Below are 27,757 nucleotides of genomic sequence, written 5' to 3'. Positions count from 1 at the left end.
GACATAGTAAGGTGATATTCGAGTTTCGACTTTAGACTTTACAGCGTTATTGCTACAATATTGCGGTGTAGAAATGCTGCCAGCTGCAATGTTCTAAAAGTAACAAAATCAGGATATCTGTATCAAAAATCCTGCTACGGTACGTTGGCACCTCACGGTGCGGCGCGAGCTCGATTACAGGCCGTTCACAGACGCTAACTTGCTGCCTTTGTAAATGAACCAGTATACATGTGACATAGTAAGGTGATATTCGGGTTTAGACTTTAGACTTTACGTTATTGCTACAGTATTGCGGTGTAGAAATGCTGCCAACTGCAATGCTCTGAAGTGACAAAATCAGGGTATCTATATCAAAAATCCTGCTACGGTACGTTGGCACCTCACGGTGCGGCGCGAGCTCGATTACAGGCCGTTCACACACGCTAACTTGCTGTCTTTGTAAATGAACCAGTATACATGTGACATAGTAAGGTGGTATTCGGGTTTAGACTTTAGACTTTACAGTCTTATTGCTACAGTATTGCGGTGTAGAAATGCTGCCAACTGCAATGCTCTGAAAGTGACAAAATCAGGGTATTTATATCAAAAATCCTGCTACGGTACGTTGGCACCTCACGGTGCGGCGCGAGCTCGATTACAGGCCGTTCACAGACGCTAACTTGCTGCCTTTGTAAATGAACCAGTATACATGTGACATAGTAAGGTGGTATTCGGGTTTAGACTTTAGACTTTACCGTGTTATTGCTACAGTATTGCGGTGTAGAAATGCTGCCAACTGCAATGCTCTGAAGTGACAAAATCAGGGTATCTATATCAAAAATCCTGCTACGGTACGTTGGCACCTCACGGTGCGGCGCGAGCTCGATTACAGGCCGTTCACACACGCTCACTTGCTGTCTTTGTAAATGAACCAGTATACATGTGACATAGTAAGGTGATATTCAGGTTTAGACTACCAGCGTTATTGCTACAATATTGCGGTGTAGAAATGCTGCCAACTGCAATGCTCTGAAGTGACAAAATCAGGGTATCTATATCAAAAATCCTGCCACGGTACGATGACACCTCACGGTGTCACGGGCTTAATGACGCAAGTGTGCGCTCGATTACAGGCTGATTGCACACTAAGCAAGGAATAAATTAAATAAAAATGAAAATGCGTGGAATTACAATATTTGGCGTCTTCAAACCGCACGCTACACAGTTGAGTTACTCGCCGCACAATTCATATGGGGTCATTCTTGAAGTCTAGTCAGGCTTTTATGGCTATTCTAGTTTGTTGGGCCCAGAATTCAGGAATGCTTGGAAAGAGCACGCAGTCGAGACGAAATGTTTTTGAACGAACGTCAGATCTAGGGAAATAATCAGCGGGGTGTTTTGGTTATCTTCATTTATTTTATCCTCTTTTCGTGATTTCCGGCGGGTAATCTAGCGTTTATAGCATGAGATAAATATGTTATATCTGTCTGTTATGTGGATAGAAGCGTAATGAATATATTATTTGTAAGATAATACAATAGTACATTACGATACAAGTGCGAAATTATGGGAAATTCGCGAGTGGCGATAAATTAAAACACGACCGAAGGGAATGAGCACCCTAAGCTATTTATTTCTATGGTCCGGACTTAAAGTTTCTAATAGGCAGTAGAACATTAAATTTAACACAAGTAGCACCTTTGTACTTTCCCAAAACATCGTATTTTTTCTAGAACTTTATTAGAATTTAATTCACCCGCTGAAGGGCGCCTGTGGGAGGCACAATATTTCAAGCTTACTGTCATTTACATAGAAAAAGGTTTCCTTGACCCTTACAGAAAGGTCTGTAGATTTTTGGAGATGTAATATTCTGCCGGACACGTTTTTACGTACTTTTTTGAGGTCCGTGTCAGAATTGGTCAGAAAAACGTTAATTTTACAATTACATCTCTTAACCTTTTTTATCTTTAGCCGAAAATATGAAAGATAGAGAACGCTGGCGTTAAATTGGTTTTTTACTTTCTTATATTAAGGAAAAACGAGAACATTTATTTACTCATAACCAGGCATCGTAAACTGCGAGCGAAATCCATTGAAATGACGTACTTTGACTTGACACCAACCCTAGTACTTCAATGGATTTCGCTCGCAGTTTACGATGCCTGCTCATAACACAGATGTTTAAACAAAAATATAAAACGCAGCTTTTACGTCGGGCAGGGACCGGCCCGCTATCCCTTATCGGGGTTTTATAAGGGTATTGCATAAGGCTTAACTCACCATACCTTTTGCCAGACGAAACCCTTTGTTTTGCTTTTAAAAACCCTTATATAAAGCTACCACATTTGAGTAATCGGTAGCCCAAATACCCTTACAAAACATTGCATATTGCTTATAAGGGTTAGCATATAAGCGTGCTAATTTAAGTCGTCTACCTTGTTCATAAAGCACACATTACTTCGAATCCGAGCGATCGTCGGCGGCGACGGCGGCGTTTTTGACTAGGCACGTATTTTCTTTCCTTTTCATACACTACCGTAGATATATACTAATCCTGTCTCTTTCACGCAAAGGGAAACCTTTATAAAAAGCGCTTAAAGATAAGGGTAACCCTTATTAAGAGCTAGCCTTATTTTTGGTTAGCTTTTCGGTAAGGGTTAGTCAAAGGTAGGGGTATGAATGGGCTTGCAGTTCAAAAGGGAAAGTCTTTCAATGTGTTAGCCGTGTTTAAGTGTCGCCCATTGAAAGGGTTTTATCGCGGAAAGGGTTGTCCGGTCCCTGACGTCGGGTCGTCTATGGCCGTCCCTATTCTTAAACTGAAATGCAAAAATAAATACACCTGTTACTTTTCCCATTATTATTTTATTTATTTGGCTCACAAAACAAGTTACAGACAATTGCAGAAATTAATACAGTATTAGCATACAGTTCAGATCTAGACTATAACTCTAAACATGTGTACACAGAAGGATAAGAAGATTTAGTTACAATTTATTGCTAGGGAGGATGCCAATTCTACACAAGATTATGGACAGAAAAGTAAAATAAACTAGTAATTGAACTACCTAAGTCTAAAACTAAAACTAAATTATACTTAATATTTTTATTTAGTTAATCAAAAAGCGTTTACGAAAATTACAATTATGAATGCAGCCTATGGGGTAGCCATTATTCCAGATGGGAACAAATAGTTATTTAAGGGTTGGATTTAGAAAAGAATATATGTATTAAAGATAAATTACTGTTAAATATAGTTTAAAATGCATAGTTGTATGGCGACAGGAAAGCAAGTGAGGGGGCTGAAGGCTTCAGCATATATACCTAGTCATGAGCATGGGGGTCCGGGACTATAATTGGCTAATTAAACATTTGTTATAAGTGTTATGATTGATTGCGGCTCGATACAATTCAAATATGTACTCTGTGTTGTGAAAATAAAATAACAATTACATTTTGAATACAAAATTCAGTGCTGAACTCAGCGAAGCGGCGTGAACACCCAAACTGCCTTCTATTTCTCACTCGACTTGAAAACTACTTTCACAAAAACCTAGAATATACACGTAATCTAAACACACATCGCCACTGTCCCAGCTTTACTTAGAACAAAGAAAACTCCACCGTCTTTTATTTTGTTCTCACGCAAGTAAATGACGATCGCCAAAACGTGCCAAGGTGACATTAATGAGTTGCCAAGGTCGGAGTCTGGAGATGCTCCATATGGAGACAAAGGACTGAATATGTCTTTAAGAACGTGTGCTGTAAGAGCTTTGCGTTGTAAGGTTCTTTATATCATAGTAAAATATACAGGGTGACTTTAAATTGGTGACACAAAATCAATGTTTTACATACATCTTCCCTAAACTAAGCCCCTCAATTAAGTCTGATGCTTGAACGTGGGGTAACCACACTTCAGGACTTTAATTATTTGTTTCATTAGAAAATAAGCGATAATTAAATACAGCTAATTTTAACAACGGAGTTACTGTAGTATACTATTGGGCATTAACTGAGCCACAATCAAGTGTTTTGTATTACCAATTTGAAGTCACCCTGTATTTAGTAACAAACCCGGCGCTAAAAATTCACTCCCATACAATCGCAGTTACGCTTTCATTCTAAACATGCTTAAATTAAGTACCTACATGAAACTTGGTACTTATACATATTTACTTAACATTATATCTATGTCAGGTGCTAGTTTTTGTTAGAAAAAATATGAAAAAAAATAGAGCCAGTAGAAATTTCTTCGTACAATTTCTCGCGCAGCGATAAGCGGGAACAATCGTAAGTCGTAATTATAATCAATAACATAACTGATTTAAAGTATTTGCAGATTTTCACGTCACAATAAATAAAACAGTAAATATAAAGTCCATGCATAGATCGTGATCGGCAACGCAGGCTTCGTCAAGTGGAGACAAAAGCAAATCAGCAACAGGCTTCGTCATCTACTTACAAATGATATAATCCGCAACAGGCTTTGTCAATCTTAACCACTAAATTAAACTATTTAGGCTATGGTGCCACCCCGGACCGTAGCCGGCCCAAACGTCCCCATGACACTGGCAGCGTTGAGCTGGCGATTTAGTTATGATTATCGTTAAAGATTCTAAGTACCTATTGTCATAAATCATGACACCAGCCCGCGCAGCATGGTTTCCCCTATCACTAAGTCCGTCACTTTCGCACTCACATACTTGTTAGAACGTGACAGGCATGGTGATAAGCGTACCGTGCTACGACTCCTGAGTGTGAGTTGTTTCTGCATTGTTGACTACTGCGTCAACAATAGTGGAATCTAAAGGCATGTGTCCGCATATCGACACATCAAAGAAACCCTAGATAAATCTGGCAACTGCTGCATCTATTTATATGGAGTCATTGGCATTTGTAGTGTAAAGTTCGGTCGTAGGTAACACAAGTGAAAGTATCACAGATATAGATCCTAATGTCACAAAAGGTTTATCTTTTTTTTAGGGTTCCGTACCCAAAGGGTAAAAACGGGACCCTATTACTAAGACTCCGCTGTCCGTCTGTCCGTCTGGCCGTCTATCTGTCTGTCCGTCTGTCACCAGGCTGTATCTCATGAACCGTGATAGCTAGACAGTTGAAATTTTCACAGATGATGTATTTCTGTTGCCGCTATAACAACAAATATTAAAAAGTACGGAACCCTCGGTGAGCGAGTCCGACTCGCACTTGGCCGGTTTTTTAGTCTGCATCTGCACCGGCTAGTCTGCGGTGTCCATTCGATAACCTTAGGATTTATGATATTTACAACTTATTAATATCATAAATCCTCTATGATGCGTTCGAAAACCGCAAATTACAGCCAGCATATAGATAAACCTGTTTTGTTACAACAATCAGTTCAAACAATCTTATCTGTAAAAATATTGTTAAGTACATCGTACAATTTCGAACATCTCTGAAAAACAGAAAATTAATTTGACCTAATTTGTGACATCAGTAGAGATGGCGTTAAATCCAGTGAGTGATCAAATTTCATTTATTTATTTAGACACATAATAAACTTACAGTCACCAAGTCGCTTACATGTTAAATCTTAATTCTAATGCCAAATAAAAATGTCAAAAAAATACAACAGTCAAATGATTGTAAAAGTAAACTACATACTTACAAACTTCAGTAAAAATAATCAAATATAATTTATAAACCAGTAAAAAATTTATTTCTAACAATAAAAGAGAAAAAATATAAAGTCATTGTTAATATAAAATATCGCAATGGCGGTCGTACGATGCGGTTGAAGTCAGGAATCAGGAACCTCTGAACATATCATAGAGAGGTTATAACAGGTACGGACAGCCCCATGTGCAGAGCGTGCATGGCAGAAGAAGAAACAACAAAACATATTCTCCTAGACTGTAAACAGGTAGAAGTATATAGGAGCAAATACCTAGGGAATCCATGCACACTAAAGGAGGCAACTAGCAACCTGAAGACCTCGCTAGTCTTCGTGGAGGAGCTGGGGTGGTTAGAGTAGCGCTACCTCGTTTCACGCAAAATATTGTTGCATTGCATTGCACATTGGATGTCGAGTTGCGGAAAATGCCCAGCAAAACTAACTAACTAACTAACTAACTAACAGGTATGTGTGACACAATTATTGAAAGTCATAATGTAATGACTGTCATATTATCATTAGTTATAATTCTGAAACCGTTAACTTTTCAGGATATTCCTAAGGTTATCCTATAGAGAACCTAGGTTAGGTTAGGTTTGTTTTATGGCAATCCTGAAAAGTTACGCGTTTCTGAGAAAAACCAAATTATGACTAACGAAAATGTGGACAAACAATACATTATGACTTAAAACTATATGGGAAACAATAGAGACCCGTAGGAAAAGCATTAGGCATTTAAAACACAGGTGTGATATTTTTCTAAAACTCGCTTTCAGCTTGTTAAAAACAACATTTTATTTTAATGCCTTTCATTATGTCGCATAAACTATCATTTGTTGTCTTTACATTACCTACTTGTGTTGCCATTTTCTCGAAAAAAAAAAAAACAATAAAAGTGCAAACTACACAAAAGAACCTCCATGAAAAACTATCATGTCTGTCTTATGTTTGCTATAGGTACATCGAGACATAGGATCTCAAAAAGAAACATTATAACTAGGACAATTAATATCAACGCATAAAAATGTCAGCCGAGTAACGACAGCGCAGAGTACTGTAAAGAACATTACCTACTTGTGTTGCCTTTTACTCGAAAATAAAAAACAATAAAAGTGCAAACTACATGAAACAATCTACATGAAAAACTACCATGTCACATATGTTTGCTATAGGTACATCGAGACATAGGATCTCAAAAAGAAATATTATAAGTAGGACAATTAATATCAGCGCATAAAAATGTCAGCCGAGTAACGACAGCGCAGAGTACTGTAAAGAACATTACTTACTTGTGTTGCCTTTTTCTCGAAAATAAAAAACAATGAAAGTGCAAACTACATGAAACAACCTACATGAAAACTACCATGTCACTTATGTTTGCTATAGAGACGTAGGATCTCAAAAAGAAATATTATAAGTAGGACAATTAATATCAGCGCATAAAAATGTCAACCGAGTAACGACAGCGCAGAGTACTGTAAAGAACATTACCTACTTGTGTTGCCTTTTTCTCGGAAATAAAAAACAATAAAAGTGCAAACTACATGAAAAAACCTACATGAAAAACTACCATGTCTGTCTTATGTTTGCTATTATAGGTACATAGAGACATAGGATCTCAAAAAGAAACATTATAAGTAGGACAATTAATATCAGCGCATAAAAATGTCAGCCGAGTAACGACAGCGCAGCTCTGTGACAAATTACGACCCGTCAATTTATCCTTTTCGACCTCTTTTTGGTTAATACTTAAGAGAACAGGGGTTTCATGTAATGTACAGCGACAAGCGGAAGCGTGCTTAAGCCCGGACAAAATAGGGAAAAATGGGTTGGCCTGCGTCCAGTATTGCCGTGCGATACACTGGAAATTGAAGTAAAACTTCTTTAGGCGCGAGGGTAACTCAGATTTTTTTTCCGACGAGAGTAACGCTCAGTAGTAACACGCACAATAGGACACGTCAAAGTGCCAACATAGCGATAAACGTCAAAGAAGTTTTACTTCAATCGCGCGTAAAGATTACACGCAGACACTACTTTTTTTTAAATCTTTCGCTTGCTCGGTCCCCTTGTAAAACAAATAACTATTGCACTTAAACTATCGTGAGACATATTTCAAAATAATCAGTACGGTTTTCACTCACTATTATTTTTATTTTTAGTCGCTTTCGGCGACATGTTTTGGATTCTTTGGGAATCCATCCTCAGGCACGAGTGTCCGCGGCGGTTGTACGTCGTGCACTGCACGAGGCGGGCGGCGCGGGCAGTGCACGACGTACAACCGCCGCGGACACTCGTGCCTGAGGATGGATTCCCAAAGAATCCGAAACATGTCGCCAAAAGCGACAAAAAATAATAGTGAGTAAAAACCGTACTGATAAATATTTTCAAATAACTATTGTTTCACAAAGGGGCAAAGTTCTTGTTTAACGCATGTATTAATTTGTTATAATATACCAAATTAATTTTTAACAAGCAGAAACGTCTGCGAACGATTATATTGAGCTTAGAATAAAATTAAAAGTGGAAATAATTATTTGTGCAACAAGAGAGGAAAGTTGGTTTTTCTTGCGAGTGTTTGACTTTGAGTCCCGAGAAAGCGAAAGATTCTATAATTGAATCACTAGCGAAGCGAATGATTCTAAGTTAGAATCTTGAGCGTAGCGAGGGACTCTAAAACACGAGATGTAAAATAACTGCTCTCGTGTTGCACATGTAATTTTTCACCTCAGTAGTGAGAACATATTAAATGTTAAAATGTATTTCGAATTACACAGAATAATACAGAAAAACAAAAACGAATTTGTAATAGAAGACGAGAGAAACGAATTTGCAGTATGAAGTGGCAGTTCATGGCCTACACTAAATTAAAAAGCTACTTTGTTTCACTCCCTGGAGTGAGGAAACTCGCATTTTCGTCACTCGTAACAAAAGTAGGCTTGTTCGAGCTGCTGAGGTGAAAAATTAATTAAGAATGGGTAGCACACATCGTAACTGGTGAATTTCCAATACGACTTGGAACTCCGCTGGCCGTTTAAGAAGTGTAACGCTCTTACGGTAGGTGTCACTAGGGTCCCCTAGACCCACATAGTAGAAAGAATTGCTGTCTATGGATGAGGTCTTGGTTGCTCAGTTGGCAGCGTGCTGGAGTATCGATCCAGAGGCCGTGAGTTCAAGCCTCACCCAAGATAATATACGGTCTCGATTAAGTATATAATTGTATTATATTCCTATGAGAAAAATCTTTTAAACTGAAACTGATATTAATGAGTCTGACTACCTTTTACTATGGACGGCTTAATCTTAATACCTATTATTTGTAGAGTACAAAACTTGCCAGTCGGATCGCTTGTTCTTTTTTGAAGTCAAAGCAAAGACATTTTATCGCATTCAGGCGTTTCGAAACTTGTGTCAGTTGTGTCGCTTATTCGCAAGTTTGCTAGATATTTGAAGGAGATTAAATAAATACTTAGGTCTGGAATAATGTCAGCTATTATATTAAAATATCAGAGTTGAATTGAAACTATTGAAACTTAATTGATATAGAAATAATTTGTAAAGGCCTCGGGTTGAAATAAAATAAGATTTGATATGAATTAAAGATTTGATTAAACACAATTTGTTTGAACTATTGACGAGAAAGATATAATAAAACGATGATCAGCTTGTCGTTTAATTATTCACCCATTTATGAGACTTAGTTAAAATTAGACCAAGATAAGTCTGCAATGATTTTGATAGAACACGCAGTGCAAGTGTTATTTTGAACGTCAAAATTCTATGAAATTATGACATATGAATAACTTGCACTGCGTGTGCTATCAAAATCGTTGCAAATTTATACTGGTCTAACTGTATTTTGATTATACTTGGAGATTTTCCTAATGCAGAAATTAGAAAATAGACCGTGAAATTGTAACATCTTTATTTTTATTAAAATATTATAACTTAATCGTAGTTATGTCCTAAATAAATATCTAATGATAAAAATTTTGATTCATATCTAAAGCTCCTAAGACCTTGATACTGGCGAAATAGTCCCACTGGACTAAAGCCATAATTTTAAAAGATGAAATAAAAAATAGTGACGAATTGAGCATTCTAGTAAAGTAATGCAGCGGCGAAAATCAACGCCGCAGCTGTAATGTCGCAACAGTAATTCAATTCAAATAATTTATTTCGGAAACATACTGTCCATAGTTGTTACTAACAAAAGTTTACTTCCTCCTCCTTGCGTCGTATTCCTCAGTATTGAGGGTCGTGACCTCCCTTTTGTATCACTTTCTCTCCTACGATCTTTCTCCATCTGCTTCTGTCTTTGGCGGTGTGAAGAGCCATGTGAACTGTGGAGTCAATAGCGGTACGGATCGGTGCGGAGCGGTGCGGAAAGTTTACTTAAAGCTAGTGTTAGTACCTTAAATTAATAATACATATAAATCATTCATAACCTAGTGAGCAATGTAAAAGGTTCCAGTCCTCCAGTAAATCCTCCTTCACCTTCCTATGGTTGACATCTGAAAGTCACCTTAATCTGCGCTGTGTTGGCCCAATGCAATACTCGTATACAAGTAAATTAATACCAAAATTTCTGTGATTAATCTTTAACTTTCTGGCCGCGACATTGGCGGTGCCGGAACAGTCGGTAATGCGTACTTTGTGGTATCATGCGCTATTTATGGACCGTTTACGAGCTAGATTATTATTAGTCAGAGATGAAAGGGATTAATTATGTTTACGTGTTACCTTTAGGGAAAGCTAGTAAGCTAGCTAAACTGGAAACTGTTTTGTGACACATTTTAAACAACATGAAGTACAAAGTGACAGTAAAAAGTGGCAATCGGATAGCAACTTCAGCTACAGTACTGTTGCGACATTACTGCTGCGGCCTAGATAAGGGCGCTGTCACTGTCAATTTCCTTGATAAATTAAGTGACGTATTGAGCGTTCTAATCGTGAAAGTAAGCGGCGAACGTAACTTATTTTATCAAGGACATTGATACATCGGCGGTAAAAACGACGTAGCAACAGTATTGCAGCTGCAGTTGACATCCAAACGTCACTTTTAAAACACCGGACAAGTGCGAGTCGGACTCGCTTACCGAGGGCTCCGTACTCTTTAGTATTTGTTGTTATAGCGGCAACAGAAATACATCATCTGTGAAAATATCAACTCTCTAGCTATCACAGTTCATGAGATACAGCCTGGTGACAGAGAGACAGACAAACGGACAGACGGACAGAGAAGTCTTAATAATATTGCTCTCATTTGCTGCATTGCTTAGCAATTATAACGTTCAATACCTTGTTTAATTTATAAACCAAACGCGACGCTGAGAAAAAAACTTTATTATGAAAAAGACTGTGATCAAAGTAAAAAATAAGAGACGAAAGAGAAAAAAACCGGCCAAGTGCGAGTCAGACTCGCGCACGAAGGGTTCCGTACCATTACGCAAAAACCGGCAAAAAAATCACGTCTGTTGTATGGGAGCCCTACTTAAATATTTATTTTATGCACGGCAGCAATGGTCTTAAAAACCTATACCTGTAAATATGTACGAACAAAAATCAAAACATTATTATCAAACGTGTTTTCACAAAAAAACCGAATCTAGTGAAACGTGGCGATGAAAATATTGAAAATATTCCGAGTTCCTGCCAATCACTTCCGTCGTTATATTCCGCGGGTTATTTTTTTACGAATCCTTGGTTACTTGCAAAATCGTAAGTATACAAAAATCTACCGGCATTGTCAGTTCGTGTTTTGACAAAAACCCCCAACTGTCCAATGACCTTTCCCGGTCCAAAAGTAAAATATCACGGTGAAAATATCCCGAACGGCACACGCGCGGACGTCCCGAAATAAACTCCTGCGCACAGTATCGTGTATCCTCAGTGCCGCTTCGCGAGCTGTGAGGACCGCCTGTGATATACCTAGTCGAAAGTGTTCATCATCCTCATCATGACAAGTAAATTCTAGTGTTTACCTAACTAACTGGGATACCGTGTTTTTGTGTGTAAGTACCGCTTAGGTCAAAGCTTTTAGATCTTATATTTTTCTTCGATCTTTTGAAAGCCTTTGACCTAGTGCAATGTTTTTATCCCACAATTAAAAAGTTTAAAGGCAAACCCAAATGCATTATGATAATATTGATAATAATTCTTTCTGGGTGGCAATTTCCAAAGTTTTTTGGTTTGTATTTAAGACGGTTACTTAATATCTACCCATTGTAAATACTAACTTAAGTTTAGCATGGAATAAAACTATGAAAAACGGATTATATCGCGTATATTGAATTTATAATACATCCCGGAGGAGTCACCCGTTGACTACGAGCGCTGTAAAGAGTTCGAAACGTCGGGATGTATTATAAATTCAATATACGCGATATAATCCGTTTTTCATAGTTTTATTTCATGAGTAACTATCGCGGTAACCGAAGACAATATTAAGTTTAGCAATTAATTTTCCTTTCTTGCATTAGCTTTTGAATTTATAATGCATTGCCACTTTTTATCAATGCTAGTCAATTCAATTTTGGGGTATTGCGCAAATATTTGTGTTGGACTCTTTCTTTCATCACGAAGCGGATGAATGAGATACAGCAGAGCTATTTGGGAACTAATCATGAAGCGCTTTCAAGCTAATTTAATCTTGCTGAAACAACACGTGGACGTCAATTATGTTATGTATGCATAGACAGCTGGTACCGTAACACCACCGAACTATACGAGCAATAGCCAGTGCTCCAAACTATAGTTCAATCTTCTTAAAAAAAAAAAACAAAAAAAAAAAATTTGTACAAAAATTAAAACTTATACGCTTTTTGGTGTTTCTTGAGTTATTTATTCCTATAATATTATGAAAATATGTCGCCTCAGAATTGCAACATTGAAATAATATGTAGGTACACATGAACGAAGGTATCGAGTAAGTTTTAGACCTTAGTTCGGAGCTTTTTAGATTATATAATAGTCTAAAAACTATAGTTCGGTTAGGTGGTTTTACGTTAAATAACTATTTCATCATTCAAAATGTCGGAGTGCGAATGTATACATTAATACAAATAGGTACATAACGTCGGTTCTACCGAAAGGTAGGTTGTAAAATTCAAGCCAGCAGCAGCAGATCATAGCTTTTAATAATATTATTCATCAACAAAACTTCCGTGAGACATAGACATATTAAATATATTAATAACGCGTCACTCACGTGTTTTAAGTCGAAAACGCTCGACATGTTTCACTCCGTACCGAGGAGCGTCATCAGGAGCTTGCGTCGACGGTGACGGACCGGCGCAGACTGCGGGCCGCAGCCCTCCGAAATTGGTCGTCATCCGAATTTTAACCGTGATTGTGGTTGGTCAGTGCCTCCGAGCTGGAAAACTGTTTTGGGTACTACGTCGGTGGACAGTGTGGACGAACCATTAGCGAATGACGTAGTGAGTGTTGTGTGCAACCCATCATTTGACAATAATGTCGTAAACGAGGGTAGTTACTCGCCCCCCCTGCCGCCACCGGCGCCCGCGCCGAGTCATCGGGCGCGGAGGGCTGCGGCCCGCAGTCTGCGCCGGTCCGTCACCGTCGACGCAAGCTCCTGATGACGCTCCTCGGTACGAAACATGTCGAGCGTTTTCGACTTAAAACACGTGTGACCCGTTATTAATATATTTAATAATATTATTCATCGCTTCAATAACGGTCAAATTAATTATTTTAAGTTTAAAATCTTTCTAAAAAATAAAGCAGCACTGCACCATCTGGTGAGCTACATCAATGTAGGAATTTTTGCTGTTGCATTACAAGTCATTTACAGATAATGTCAACTAAGATTCAATGGGGTTGGCAACTGTCAATGGTTTGCAGAGATGGCGCCATCATAGCATGCCCCTTTTTCTATTAGATTTGGCTTAAACGGCTGGCATCCAGAGCATTAAAAAAAACAAAAATTTGACAATTCTAGGGATTGACAAGGCAAGCTATGCTGGCGCCATCTGCTAAATATTTCGACCGGCCAACCCCATTAATTTTGAAAACAAATGGTGTTCCAAACAACCTCTGATCCTATGGTCAATTGGTCATACGATGTTGATAGCTATTTAAAGTTCAATTGATGACCTATCATTGAAATATATAATTGTACATCAAAAACGTCACTTTCCGAATAAAACTGTATTAAACTAATACTAATAGATATCATAACTTCCTGCTACGGCTAATAACACTGACAAAAGAAAATATACTTAGCGCGGCTTGGCAACGGCGGCCCTCATAAAAAGCCAAAATTTTGGCTTATGAGCATTTTAACAAAAAAAATGTGCCATTTTCAACCAAAAGGGTACTTATTGTCGCTTGTCAGTAAGGCGCTATTTCCATATAGCTTCTATTAGAAATCAACCTTATCGACAAGCGACAATGTGGTACCTTTTGGTTAAAAACGTCACAAATAATCATGATCACAGAAGGCATGGAGCTTTAGCACATACCATGGTGGTCGTAATAAAATAAAGGGTCAAATACAGTACAATACATAACCCTTATAATACATTACATTTGTAAACAGTACGCTCAGATTGGAAAGTTAACCCCTTACTTCATGTCAACAATAAAATAAGTATTTGGTTAAAAGTAAACTTTAATAACTAAAAACATAACAACCATATAAGGCTGCGCTTGCAGTAAAGGGTTAAGTAGGTAAGCAATCTGGGTCAAAAACTATTTTTGTGTGTTAGTGTTATGCGGCTTTCCTGTGGACGTCATAAAATAAACGGACTTTTAAGCCCAATTTTCTTACTTTATCTTTGTGTGCATCTTAAAATCTTCTACTTCTTAAAATTTGTATGATAAACATCTTACGGCGCGATTCGGAAAATGAATTATAGATTCAGATATGAAATAGTAAATATATGTGACGTCCCACGGGTAAAGGTACCTTATGGCGGTTGGCGCTTACGCTTTTATTAACGCCGCTCCAATTAATATTCGATGGCGCTTACGTCGCATAGCGCCGCAATAATTTGCGACGCTATGCTACGTAAGCGACAACCGCTACAATGTATCTTTTGCCGTGGAATGCCACATATCTTTACTATTTCATATCTAGTGAATCTCTAATTCATTTCCCGAATCGCGCCGTTGAAACATGTATACAAATCGAATTCTTGTGTAATTACTACAGAAAAATGCCGGTTTTTGCGAACGTTTTTGACCCACTTTGTCACACCACACCGATAACAGTGTTCATCTTAACAATAATGAGAGTAGCTTCAATTTCCAAATGTTTTTCCTTTTTGCAGTGACAGTTAAACTGTAAAACTCTTACATTTATACAGCTTTGACATTAGATTTATATTGACCGGGATATAGACCGTGATTACCTTTTGTATTATTTGTGAGCTCCAGATATTTCGTTTCCTAACCGTGACCGTAACCGTAAACTAACCGTGAATCATTCAAAAAGCTTTGACACTATTCGTGTTTCAGTACACGAAGTAAACTATACCTACAAAGAATAAATACCTGTCATAATCAACATCCAATCAAGATTAAATTTTTAAAGCTTAATTGCTTCATATACTAGAATATTCTTTACATTTATATTCAAAATAGTCAAAACAAATGCTAAAAATAAAATAAATAATATTCCTTCACGACGGCAGTTTCAGGGGCCCATCTAGGGGGCGGCAAGTCACCGCCTGCCTCGATAACTAATAAAAACATTATTAAGATACCTGGACGTCTTTACAATAACCCAGTCTCATAATCCACCCAAACTTCATTCCATAGACCGGTATACTTTTCACTTTTTCTATAATAGTCCCAATGCCAGCTGCGACCGGTTCATGGGTGTCTATTGTTGCGCCTGAGAACGGGTTCCTGCAGGCTTTCTACGTGATATTAAAGCTCTCCAAGGAGCATCTATGTGTTAGATTTATATTCCCACGCAAGCCTATCAAAAGACCGTGCTTTGTAGGTCCTTGAAATCCAAGATAGAAAGAAAGAAATAAGGATAAATAGTACTAAAGCAACACAAGATGTTTTCACTTTGTCATTCTGTTATTCTCCATTTTTATATTGACACATAAAACATTCTTAAAAGCGACAATACTCAACAAAGCTAGCACGTATAACAAAACAAACCCCAAATCAAATCAACACAAAGCACATTGAGTGCGTAATACTCACTTCCTTTGTCCGTACGAACGCCAAATACGAAACAAGGAAGAAAAATACAAGAACGGGTGCCAAAATCGTTTATAACTGTGATATCATTTGGACAACACATTTGTACCGTGGCAAATTGCTTCCAGACTCCAGGAATTATACATTTTTTGTTGACAAGCAAAAGTTATCCACGTAAAATAAACATCACTTATTATCGCGCGATTAAAAAATTCAGACACAAGTCTGACCATCAACGGTTACGAACGGTGCGTGATTTACAAAATATTTTGTTTTGCTAATCAGATGTAAACAATAAGAGTAGAAAAACGTGTGAATCAAAGCCAATTAGTAAACTTATTACCCTAACATCCAAATCCAATTAAAAAGAATTGAAACATACCTATTTCCATTTTCATCACGCAAGCCATTCCTCGACCATGAAACGAAAACATGAAACGCATTATGCAGATGACCGATAAAAGTTAATTTACAAGCGCAGGTTGATAGTCGCTAAAAAGCTTCGCTCACCTTGCAACAAATCGCATGCGATTTATCAAAAATGTATCAACATTGTGACATTTTGTTCAATTGGATTTTTTGCATCTGTAAAATCACTTATGATTTGTTGCAAGGTTTATGGAACACCTAAGATAAAACTATGACTTCATGACAAACCCATTTCGCATGCATACTCACTAATCGGGTTTAACACGTTCTCTGCCAGCGACCTTGTCGTAGGCGCTTTCGCTACATACCTACCTTTTCTTTTGCTATCGGCTACGCTCGTAGCGCGTAGCTCGCGCTGGCATTTGTTACGATTTTGATCTTGTTCTGATACGACCATGAAGATCGTTCACGCATTATGCATGTGAAAGTGAAAGACGTACTTGTGTTGTGATGCGCTGTAATCACCAAGACGTTAGTCAAAGTTATATTTAAACAAAATCAAAACCAAAACAAATTTTTATATCAGAATTAGCCTCGCTCGTAAACAGGAAATTACAATAATATGCTAGTGCCCCTACTTCTTTTAACTGTTTACTCGTGTATAATCGAGATTCCAAATTATTTACTGTATTTCCTTCCGACCTTGCGTATTCCGGTGGCCTCAATAAAATTTCGGAAGTTGAAATGTAACGCGAAAATTTTAAGACTTCAATATGGGTCAAGGTAATTCTAACCAACCGAAACACACATAACTATTGATAGACCTTATCTCTTTGCAATAAGAAATATAATTGGTCAGGTAATTGTGACTATAGTCAGCATCAAAATTAGTATGAAACAATGCTCCAAAATTATCTGGCATCCTGGAATTATTTTCCAAATATAAATGTATCGCTACATTTCGCATTCTAAAGTATCTATCACTGTCTAATTATTCTACATTATAGAGACATGTATAATTTTGTTAAGATATTAGAAAATAGATACTTTTGACGCGTAGTCGTATCCGTTACTTTTTATCCTCGAACTTAAACTATCGTGAGACATATTTCAAAATATTTAGATCAGAACGGTTTTTACTCACTATTATTTTTAGTCGCTTCTGGCGACATGTTTCGGATTCTTTGGGAATCCTTCCTCAGGCACGAGTGTCCGCGGCGGTTGTACGTCGTGTAAAAACCGTTCTGTTCTTAATACTTTTTATCCTGTTTTCGTGGATAATGTTTGCTCATTAGAGATAAGGGCGCCTATTGCCTGCCTTTATAAAATCGCTACCTTTATTTTGAAACTTTGATTGTTAACGTTACAGAAACACTTCGTTTCCTTGTTATTATTAATGTATATAAGTTTTTCAATAACATTAAAATAAACAAAAACGAAAACTCTCTTTCACGCAAGTTTTTGAAAGGCTTCCGCAATAATGTTCTTATACAGACCCGTCTTTATCAGACTTAAAGAAAATGTTTGTTTTGTTTAAAACTCAAATGTTCATTGCCTCAAGATACTCTTAAGTACTGTTCTCTTATAATCTAGAACCTAATGTAAATTTCATTAGATAGTGTGATGTGCGTTTACGTTATGTTTATTTTTGTATGGGATTTTGAAAAGCGCACCAAGCGGGACGTTTTGGAAACTCAAAATCTCATACAATGTGACACTTAACGCAAACGCGTGCGTCATTTCACGCTATCGAAATTTAGACAAGGGCAAAACCGGCCAAGTGCGAGTCGGACTCGCGCACCGAGGGTTCCGTACTTTTTAGTATTTGTTGTTATAGCGGCAACAGAAATACATCATCTGTGAAAATTTCAACTGTTTCACAAATCACAAACAAATCACGAGATACAGCCTGATGACAGACAGACAGACAGACGGACAGACGGACAGCGGAGTAGTAATAGGGTCCCATTTTTCTACCCTTTGGGTACGGAACCCTAAAAATAGCGCATCTTTTTAGTAGCGAATATTTTTCGCCAGACAACAGTCTGCCGGGCCTCTCTGGGCCAAATGAAAGTGTTTAACTTTCTCAAGGTTTCACTATTTCTAGATATCCTCAATTTTAGCAACAAGGCAATGATGATGAAACGGTTGTTTATTTGGTTATGTGGTGGGGTGGGTGTTCTAATATAAACATGCGTCACGTTGATTGGCCAACGTGACTACTATTATTGAAACATACAGTTTAAGCTTACGGAAGTGCCTTGATTATAACATATTATCATAGAGTAACTTATACTAGAGCGGTACTGTCATAGTAAATTTTGTAACCCCAGTAAATTCACTGCCATCTATCGACATACTTTAAAACTAAAAATGATGATTTATAAAAATACGTTAAAATGTATTTAAATATGGATAAATGATTTTTTTATTTGCATTAATTATTTTTATATGATTTTGACCCATGTTCTTTCACTGATATGCGTTAAAATTATAAATAACAAACGAAACCGTCAACGCCCTCTATACGAGAGTAGGCCAAAACTAGTGGCGCCATCTGATCGAGAATCAAATTTTCGTGATTTTCGAGGCACGTTTTTTCCTTAGACTGTATCCATCTATTACGGTTATATCTATCTTTGATATTATGAAGCATATTCTGTTTTTGACTCATAAAGTTAGGAATCCCCTTTCGAAGTAGTAGTCAGTCTTGTTTGTTTACACATAATCTATAAAAAAATATTTCTCTACGAAACGGTTATATAATGTAAAAAAAATATATTTTTTTTTATTATTTCTTAAGAAACAAACAGTCTTATAAAACAGATGAGTATTTAAAGTAACATTTTTCTAGCAATAGACCTATAGTTTCTTATATGTAAACGACTATTAATAAAAACTTATTACTAAGTACAAATGACATGCAATACATGCATATTGTACATATAGTCCGACAAGAAATTGCAGAAAATTAATAAGAAGAAGATGGCAACAATTTAGTACGGAGATTTTTCTTTTAATTTTTTTTTGTTTAATTTTATTTAATTTCTACCATTTCATGCCGCACCACATGTGTGACGAGATATATGATGAAATCTTAAATTTACAATCGGGTATTTTTATTTCAAAGAAGAATAAGCTAATTTCTTAAACAATCTCAATGAGCTGCTAAATATGTCCACGTTTTGGCACTTTTCATTGTACAATCTACATGTGCGTTTAATGTATGAGTGCTGCGCATGTTTAGTTCTGCTGCTTTTGATGCTAAATAACATTTTATTGCGACAACTACGTTCTGTTCTGCGGGGTACGGGTAAATCTATATTTTGCAAAAGTTCAGGGGCATCTACTAAATTAACGAAAATTTTGAATAAGAAAATTAAATCGGTACAGCGGGATAATGTAAAAGCGGAAAGTAAACAAAATAAAATTCAAACTGAAGTCTAAAACAACTCTTATCAAAATATTTAATCATTTTATTGAAAACAAAATTATATCGCGTCTAATTATTAACAAAAACATCCAGAAATTTTCAGCTCTGAGGGGTATGGGCCACATTAAGTTTTTTTTCACATTTACCTACAATATATTTAAATAATTTTAGGTATAAATTAAAACTTAATTAAATGTACCTAATTTGAATTCAAATCAACTATCGTTTTATCATGGTAGTTCATATTCATCTTCCTCGCGTTGTCCCGGCAGTTTGCCACGGCTCATGTCTGTTGAAACATAATCATACTCTAAATGTGTTTTCGATATTCAATAATTGCATTACCACACCATGCACAGTTTATTATTACGCATGATCACAAATAGATTGATTATCATCACAAGATAATGAAATCGAAATCAAATCTGACGGGAATAGAAAATGACGCGAGCTCTGACGCGGCGCGACGGCAAATAATGTTTAAAAATAAAGCAAACGTCACTGAAGCAGAAAGGTTTGATAGCATCAAAGAAATAGATGAAGTTAATCAAAGTAGTTTTTAATGGTTAAGTTACTGATGACTTAGTGTTAAGTGAACAATATAGTGTTCTCTTTAGTAATTAAGACTTCGACCAGACAGATTTTAAGACTAAGAACGCATATACCGCAAACTAAATTTAAACTACCACAAATGTAGGTTCTGTTTTTCAAGTATCAAATGAACTACACCGTTTTCTACATATTTGTTTTTAGCCTTAGATATTGTCATTTGAATTATGTGCGTATTACTGACATATTTTTAAAGCTGACTAACTGCATTAGTCAGATTTAACTAAAAAACTTTTGGCCGCCTCTTCTGTCAAGGAAGTCTAAAACTTTTATGACACGTTGACTAATTTTACAAAACTCAGTGACTCAAAAACAAAATAGTAAGTCTCGTCTATCGTCACATGAGACAAAAAATAATTACCTCATCTCCAAACTGTCACTATGACTAAAATAACATTCTTATAAATGCAAAAAAAAACTTTAAAATCAAACACGCAAAGGCCAAATTCGTTTGTACTTTCCTTTCCTCAGAGTCATTTCTTTCCACTTGTTAAATCGTGTGGGACGCCAGTCGTAGATTCTATTTATAATTTCAACGGATCTTCGCGGAATAGCGATTTCCAAATGTAGCTGCCGCGTGAATACTTTAAATCTATGGAAATTGTCTTCTAAACTAAAAATGTCTATAGAGAAAGTTTCTCTTGTTCGAACCGAAAGCATTATTCATAGAAGTTGATCTGATCAGATTTGTGCTACATGGTTTAATTTGAGCCTTCAATTAACATAATTCAACATCAAATTTTAAGGCTGAATAATTTCTAATTTGAATACAAGTACTAATAATACTTATTCAATCAGAAGTTTATCACTATACTACTAGTGAGTAGTAGTGATAAGTAGTAGTAGTAAACTCTTTATTGTACAAAAATACATATTAAAAATTACATGGTACAAATAATCAGATGTACAAAGGCGAACTTATCCCTTTGAAGGATTTCTTCCTGTTAACCTTTGAGTAGATGAGAGGAGAGAGTGAAAAGAGGGTAAAAAATGTAGCAAAATGTACAAAAAGGTTACAAGGATACAAAATTTTTGGTTGAATATTTTATATTAAGAAAAACACCAAAATCCCACATCAACCTGGTCGTGAGGAAACCGGACTAATCCCAATAAAGCCTACTTTACTCTCTGGGTTGGAAGGTCAGATGGCAGTCGCTTTCGTAAAAACTAGTGCCCATGCTAATTCCTGTGATTAGTTGCCAAGAGGACCCCAGGCTCCCATGAACTGTGACAAAATTAGCCGGAACAACGCGAGGAAGATGATTATTTTATATTTAGAATAGTCAAAATATACATTAATTGATTTCATTTTTGATTAACACAGCATCGCATCTATTTATTTCCCATTGTTATTTTCTATTAAAAGTAATTGTAAATAATCTGATAATGATTTTCTCCTTTTAATTTTAACCTCCCTTAAGGAGCATCAACACCGCAGTTAACTTTTGTTGAGCGAAACTGCAACCCGGTAAAAGGTAAGTTACTACTTAGTAATTGCACAGTGTTGCTCCACAGTTGTTTCACAAAAGTTAACGGCAGTATGGATGCACCTGCAAAATATTCCCCTATTCCTTAATGTACCAAGTGTGAAATTTAAACGTTTTTTCCTACAGATACGTAAAGCAGCAAAGAAAATATGGAGCAGTTCGAGTCACTTCTGACGTGCTGCGTCTGCCTAGACCGGTACAGGAATCCGAAGCTGCTGCCATGCCAGCACAGCTTTTGCATGGAACCGTGTATGGACGGCCTTGTCGACTATGTCAGGCGACAGGTAATTATTTATTTAACCTTTATTGCACAAAAGTATAACTTACAGTACAAACGGCGGACTTAATGTCATGAGGCATTCTCTACCAGTCAACCACAATCACAAAAATAATCACAAAAGACCATTTGCAATGGTGGTTGCGATTATTATTTTGTTGTTTTTCTTTTTTCGTCAGATTTCGATAAAATTTTATGAATGGATAAAGTTCCCTGTTCCCAATATAAGAGCAATTTCACCATAAAATGATTTCCTCTGAGTTGCGAAAACGCATATAATTTTTGTAACTAAACAAAAAATATTTTTTTGTCCCAAGTTGGGATTTCGTATTTTTTCCTCCCAGATTGAAGAGCTCTTCAAACTTAACTTTTATCTAAATTGAGCTGATTGAATTCCATGATTCTTTTTATCTTTCCAGGTCAAATGTCCAGAATGCCGTGCAGAGCATCGTATTCCGTACCAAGGTGTACAAGGTTTCCCGACCAATGTCACCTTGCAGCGGTTTCTAGAGCTACACGCTAATATAGCAGGAGAGCTGCCTGACCCCACAGCCGGGCAGGTGATGGAAAGGTGCAATGTTTGCTCAGAAAAGGCGTATTGCGCGCCTTGTGCTCATTGCGACAAGAAAGTTTGCGAAGACTGCAAATCAGCGCATATGGAAGTTCTACGCAGAGAAATCGCTAGGATCAACAATCAGATACGTCGTGGAGTCAACAGGCTTCAAGATATTCTTTCAATCGTCGAGCGTAACACTACAAACTTGCAAACAAACTGCGCTGCAGTGGCAGGAGAGGTTGATGAAATCCACAAAAGACTAGCCAAAGCTCTTAAAGATAGAACTGATTTCTTAAGGACTGAAGTTGATCGTTATCTAGCTACTGAACTAAGAAACCTCACACATCTGAAAGATAACCTCGAACTGGAGTTAAGTAATATTCAAAGTAATTGTGATCTCGCAGACAAGTACATGAACGACGATGTCGAATGGGAGGACACTGAATTAGTTGATACCAAAGAAATTTTCCTGAAGACGGTAGAGTTCTTAAGAAACTTCGATTATGAGGCTGGAGATTACAACCGTAGGATCAGGTTTGTTATGACACACGATCCAAACCAACTAGTCGTACACGTTGCAAGCTATGGTGAACTAAATATTAATCAGCCTAACGCTTATTCAGGAGCATTGCAACAAAACCAAGGACTTACCCGGTCCAAGAGTGACCATCGTCTTGCAACGCAGTTCCGCCAACAAGAGGAATCTAAAGGCTATACTGAGAATGACGAACCAGTTTTAGGTGGACGTAAATTTGGAGAACGGCGACCTCCACCACCCGAGAAAGTAAGGGACCCCTATGGAACCACGGATGATTACAGTGGCTATGAATCCGAACATAGGCCTTCCAGAAGATTCCGTTCAAGATTTGTCAGGAGTCACCAAGACAATGATTCTGACACGGAACAACCTAGTCGTACCGTTAAGGCAGAGCAAAAAGAGAAAGAAAAAGAAAAGGTAGCAGACACTGAAGATGCTACAAGAGGCCCTCTAAGTGGGATATTCAGACTTAGTGACTGTCCCCGTGTCATGCAAAGGATAATGGACGTGGACAGTGGTAAAAAAAAGGAAAAAAAGGAGCCACCCCCACCTCCGAAACCAGTGCAACCAGCCCCTCAGCCTCAGCGGCGGGCGCCCCCAGCGCAGCGGCAGCAGAGTGAAGATGACGAGATCTCCCGGCTTAAGAGGCAGAATAAGGGCGCGGCGTCTTCCCAAGAACCTGACCGAGCGCCAGCGCAGGAGGAACGCACCTCGATCGCTCGTAAACCACCCACACCAGCCCGGGAGGTGAGTTGGGAAGAAGACACGGATTGAACGAGCGACGCGACGTAGACAATTTAGCAGATCATCGATATACTAACAAGAAAAACGCGACAACTAACGGCATTCCATAAAACACACTCCACGTTTAATTCACATGCACACAACACATTACAAAATGTCCTTACCGTTTTGGTGTCAATACCAAATTTCAATATATTCCTCAGGCTTCCAGCGACGGTGAATCCGACGAATCTCTTGGATCGCTGCAACGAACTCAGCGTAAAAATGCTGCTCCAGCTCCAAAACCGGCAGTGACACCTGTCAGAAGACCGTCAGCGACAGAAACCACCGCCCACCGCCCTGGAGGTCGCGCGCCTAGCACCGAATCAAGCGCTTCGACAGAAAGTTCCGGCTCGGCGGTAAAACACACAGGTGCGATACTATCCATCGCAGAATTAAAAGCCAAATATAGCAGTTATGAGCCACCATCAAAAACCAGATCGTTTATTTCCACAGGCAACGATAGAACAGCTCCGGCGACAACGAACGGAACGGTCGGTGGCGCGCAACGGGTCCAGAGCCGGTTCATCGGCTCCCAGCGGCCCGCGCCTGCCCCGGCGCCCGCCGAGCCGGCCCAAGAAGACTCCGACACGAGCTCCGAGGAAGAAACCGACTCGTCAGAGGAGAGCGAAGAGGAGCCTGCATCGCAAAGGAAGCCCGAGAGCCAGGCGATGGCTCGCAGCGACATTGGTCCGCTTCTCGCACGAAGTAACAATGCCCGCAACGACGCCCAAGACAACAAGACCAAAGAGAGTCCTACCCCGTCTCGGTACCGTACACGCCCAACGTCTCAAACCGAGGAGGAGCCTAGGTACGGCGCCAGCGGTTCTTCGTACAGCAACCGTTATGGCACCACCAAGCCTAAAGAAGAAGAACCGGTGTCTTCCATCGATGACGAATCTAAGTACCCAACTGCGCGTTCGAGATATCTTGCGTTAAAAGAGCGACGCAATCGTCTCGCTAGAAGCAAGAGCAGTCACACGGGTTTTGGCATGGGAGATGACGATGACGCAGACGAACCGGTCTCTCCCACGACAGCGTCACCATCAGCGTATCTCGCGGCTCGATACGGCTCTGGCACCGGAGGTACAGAGTTGTCTCGCAGCCGATCCTCGCACGCGCTAAAATCTAGGGAAAGTTCGCCCGAGCGACCACCGCCCGGCGAGAAAGACGGTGCGGCCTTGAGCTCATGGGCCAGATACCTGAAGAATAAGTACGGATCGCGGGGCAAAGATCGCGACACGAGTAGCAGCGCGTCAAGCACGTCGCGCCGCCTGTCTCTCGGGCTGCCCTTACGTTCGGCTAACGAGCTTGCCAGTTCTGATGACGATTCAAAAAACGCGGCAGGCTCCCCCATCTCCCCTACGGCGGCTACAGCAGCGGTAGCAGGTTAGAAAAACGCGTGGCGTGTACATAGGTTTGCCGCTTCGGTTTCACTTGGCCTTTTTCATCAATTCGTTTTCTAACACTGTTTTTGTTTGTTCAGGTTTCGCAGCAGCAGGTTCCTCCCCTAGGAGCCAGTATCTGCAGAAACGCCGTTTACAATTCAGCGTGGGGAGCCGGGGGAGCGAACCCGGTTGTTTTACTTGGCCTCGTGGTATCGCTGTAGGCCCCGACAACACAATGGTCGTGGCCGATTCGTCAAACCATCGAGTACAGGTGAGTCTACCTACAGAACTGCCCAAGCCAAAGGGGCGTCAAAGGATGGCTTTATTTACACCGTACCGTACCAAAACTGGGTAATTTAATTCAAGAGTTAGCTCTTGTAATCCGATCCATAAAGCGTGGGTAAAAATTTTAACGTTATATTTTAAATTGATAAATTTCTGCCGTTCAAAAAACAGACTGTCCTAAGATAAATCAGCGTACAAAACACGCTAATTTTCCTGTAAAAGTTATTAAAAAAGTTGGACACAACTCAGACTCGATACGGAGTAATACAACTCATCGTCAGTTAAGCGTCAGTGGACTAAGCGTATATTTGTCTTTCTAGGCTTGCAAACTATCCGCTCGAATTCAACGTCCACAGTTTACATTCTCATTAAACTTCGGAAATAGTTATCGTCTCGTTTTGAACTTGCGCCAAAATGTCAGCGTATGTAACTATTCATGGAATGTGTACGATCAAACTATAATAGCTTTTACATCTCGTTGATGGATAATGTAACACAACGTTGATTAAATTACTTATGTCTGTCCTGGAAATATCACCAAATGATATAGTATGATTGATTATGTAACCTAAATATTCTACGATAAGTTGGTTTGTAAAGAAATTGAGTGATTCAAAGTAAATAATTCTGTGTTGCAGGTGTTCGATTCCAATGGCATTTTCGTGAAAGAATTCGGTCAGTACGGCAGCGGCGAGGGCGAGTTCGACTGCCTCGCCGGTGTGGCTGTCAACCGAATTGGGCAGTACATCATCGCGGACCGATACAACCACCGCATACAGGTAACACAGACGATTGTAACTAATATGTAGGTAATTATATTAAGTCACACAAGCCCGCCGCCACAAAGCCGTTCCCATACAATTGAAGGCATGTTTACAAAAACAACATAACTAATTTTTTTGCGAATTTGGGTTTTTGGTATCATAGCATTCGTCTAAGCAGGATCTACACGTAGAGCAAAAGATAGTGTCCAAAAATGACCCCAATTGTCCAAAATCAGTCCCCAAAAATATACCTATACTACTTAAGTAAGATAAATCTGTACCTCTCTGATATGATACAAAACATAATTTCTATAGAAACTTGTTTTATTTTCTTACAAAAAGAACATAACAAAATTTTACAAAAACAGCATAAGTGACGAACTTATTTTTCAATTTTTTTCCATAAATACTGGCTTTAAAATGTGTAATCGTATATTTCGGAACTATTGGCCACTTACTAAAATCACCTATACAATGTTTATGTCTAATAACTAATATATAAGAAGACATTTAGTTTTTTTCGTTTCCTGTAAATTCATGTCTAGTGTAGTTATGTTGTTTTTGCAAACATGCCTTCAATTCGGTCAGCACGGCAGCGGCGAGGGCGAATTCGACTGCCTCGCCGGCGCGGCGTAGCTGTCAACCGGATTGCGCAACACATTTATTTACATCGTCAAAATTCACGATAACATTACATCGGCCAAGTGTCTATGGCACTTAACACCGTTGTGAATTTGCTTTGATAATAACTCAACGTATTTATTATTTTTAAATTTTTAAGCTGAAGCTTTTCGGTCCATAACTTACAGAGGCCCTAATATTTTTAAACTTTCAGCCAAATCGTTAGGAATGTACTGTCAAACATCAAGTGCACGTTGCATTTCATGACACAGACATATTGCTTTATAAAATTTCTTAAAAGAATCCGTTACTCGTAGAAACAAATAATATCTGAAACTCATGTGTTCAAGAAAGTGATGAATTTCATTTTTAAAAAGTGAAGTGAGCGGAAAATTCTAGGATATGTTCCAGACTTTGAGTTTTCATAGCAATTTATCGAAAAATTGTAATGTTAACGTAGCATGGGTGGTATCAACCGTTTAATGGAGTATAGGAACAATAACGTCAATGATAGTATAAAGGGGCCCACTGACTATCAGTCCGCCGGACGATATCGGCCTGTCAGTTGTTCGGAACTGTCAAATTTTTGTTCTAACTGACAGGTCCATATCGTCCGGCGGACTGATAGTCAGTGGGCCCCTTTAGACGGCACGTCAGTGAGTAGTAATTTGGGTTTCACGTTCGACCTTCAAAAGTCATCGTCATTTTGTTATTTTGTGCGCAACCGTTCTGTATCATTTTATTTCTGTGTCACTTGGAGAGAATTTTCATTTTTCACATTGTTTGATCCGATATTGTATTTATCCTTGCTTAGTCATATATTTAATTATATATAAATATAT

At 38.4% G+C, this 27,757-nt stretch overlaps 2 protein-coding genes across 5 annotated transcripts in view; both read left to right on the top strand.

Moving 5' to 3' along the window:
• LOC134745942 (UDP-xylose and UDP-N-acetylglucosamine transporter) overlaps window positions 1–27,757 on the top strand; it is a 486,381-nt gene that overhangs the window by 409,105 nt on the left and 49,519 nt on the right. The gene's annotated exons all lie outside the window — the stretch shown is intronic.
• Window positions 1–27,757, top strand: part of LOC134745921 (RING finger protein nhl-1) — an 83,921-nt gene that overhangs the window by 46,617 nt on the left and 9,547 nt on the right. Inside the window, exons 1-7 of one of the 4 annotated variants that reach the window (XM_063680036.1) lie at window positions 11,483–11,640; window positions 21,830–21,987; window positions 22,400–23,821; window positions 24,022–24,229; window positions 24,314–25,246; window positions 25,344–25,516; window positions 26,169–26,309. In XM_063680036.1, the coding sequence (XP_063536106.1) occupies window positions 21,853–21,987; window positions 22,400–23,821; window positions 24,022–24,229; window positions 24,314–25,246; window positions 25,344–25,516; window positions 26,169–26,309 (3,012 nt within the window). In that variant the 5' untranslated portion in view covers window positions 11,483–11,640; window positions 21,830–21,852. Of the gene's footprint in view, window positions 1–11,442; window positions 11,641–21,829; window positions 21,988–22,399; window positions 23,822–24,021; window positions 25,247–25,343; window positions 25,517–26,168; window positions 26,310–27,757 lie in introns of those variants that run through there. The other 3 variants (XM_063680034.1, XM_063680033.1, XM_063680035.1) reach the window with 3 other exon arrangements.

This window comes from Cydia strobilella, chromosome 12 (genome assembly GCF_947568885.1).
Source record: "Cydia strobilella chromosome 12, ilCydStro3.1, whole genome shotgun sequence".
Taxonomy (NCBI): Eukaryota; Metazoa; Arthropoda; class Insecta; order Lepidoptera; family Tortricidae; genus Cydia; species Cydia strobilella.
The sequence above is the reverse complement of the archived record's forward strand: the minus strand, read 5'-3'. Positions and strand labels throughout refer to the sequence as shown.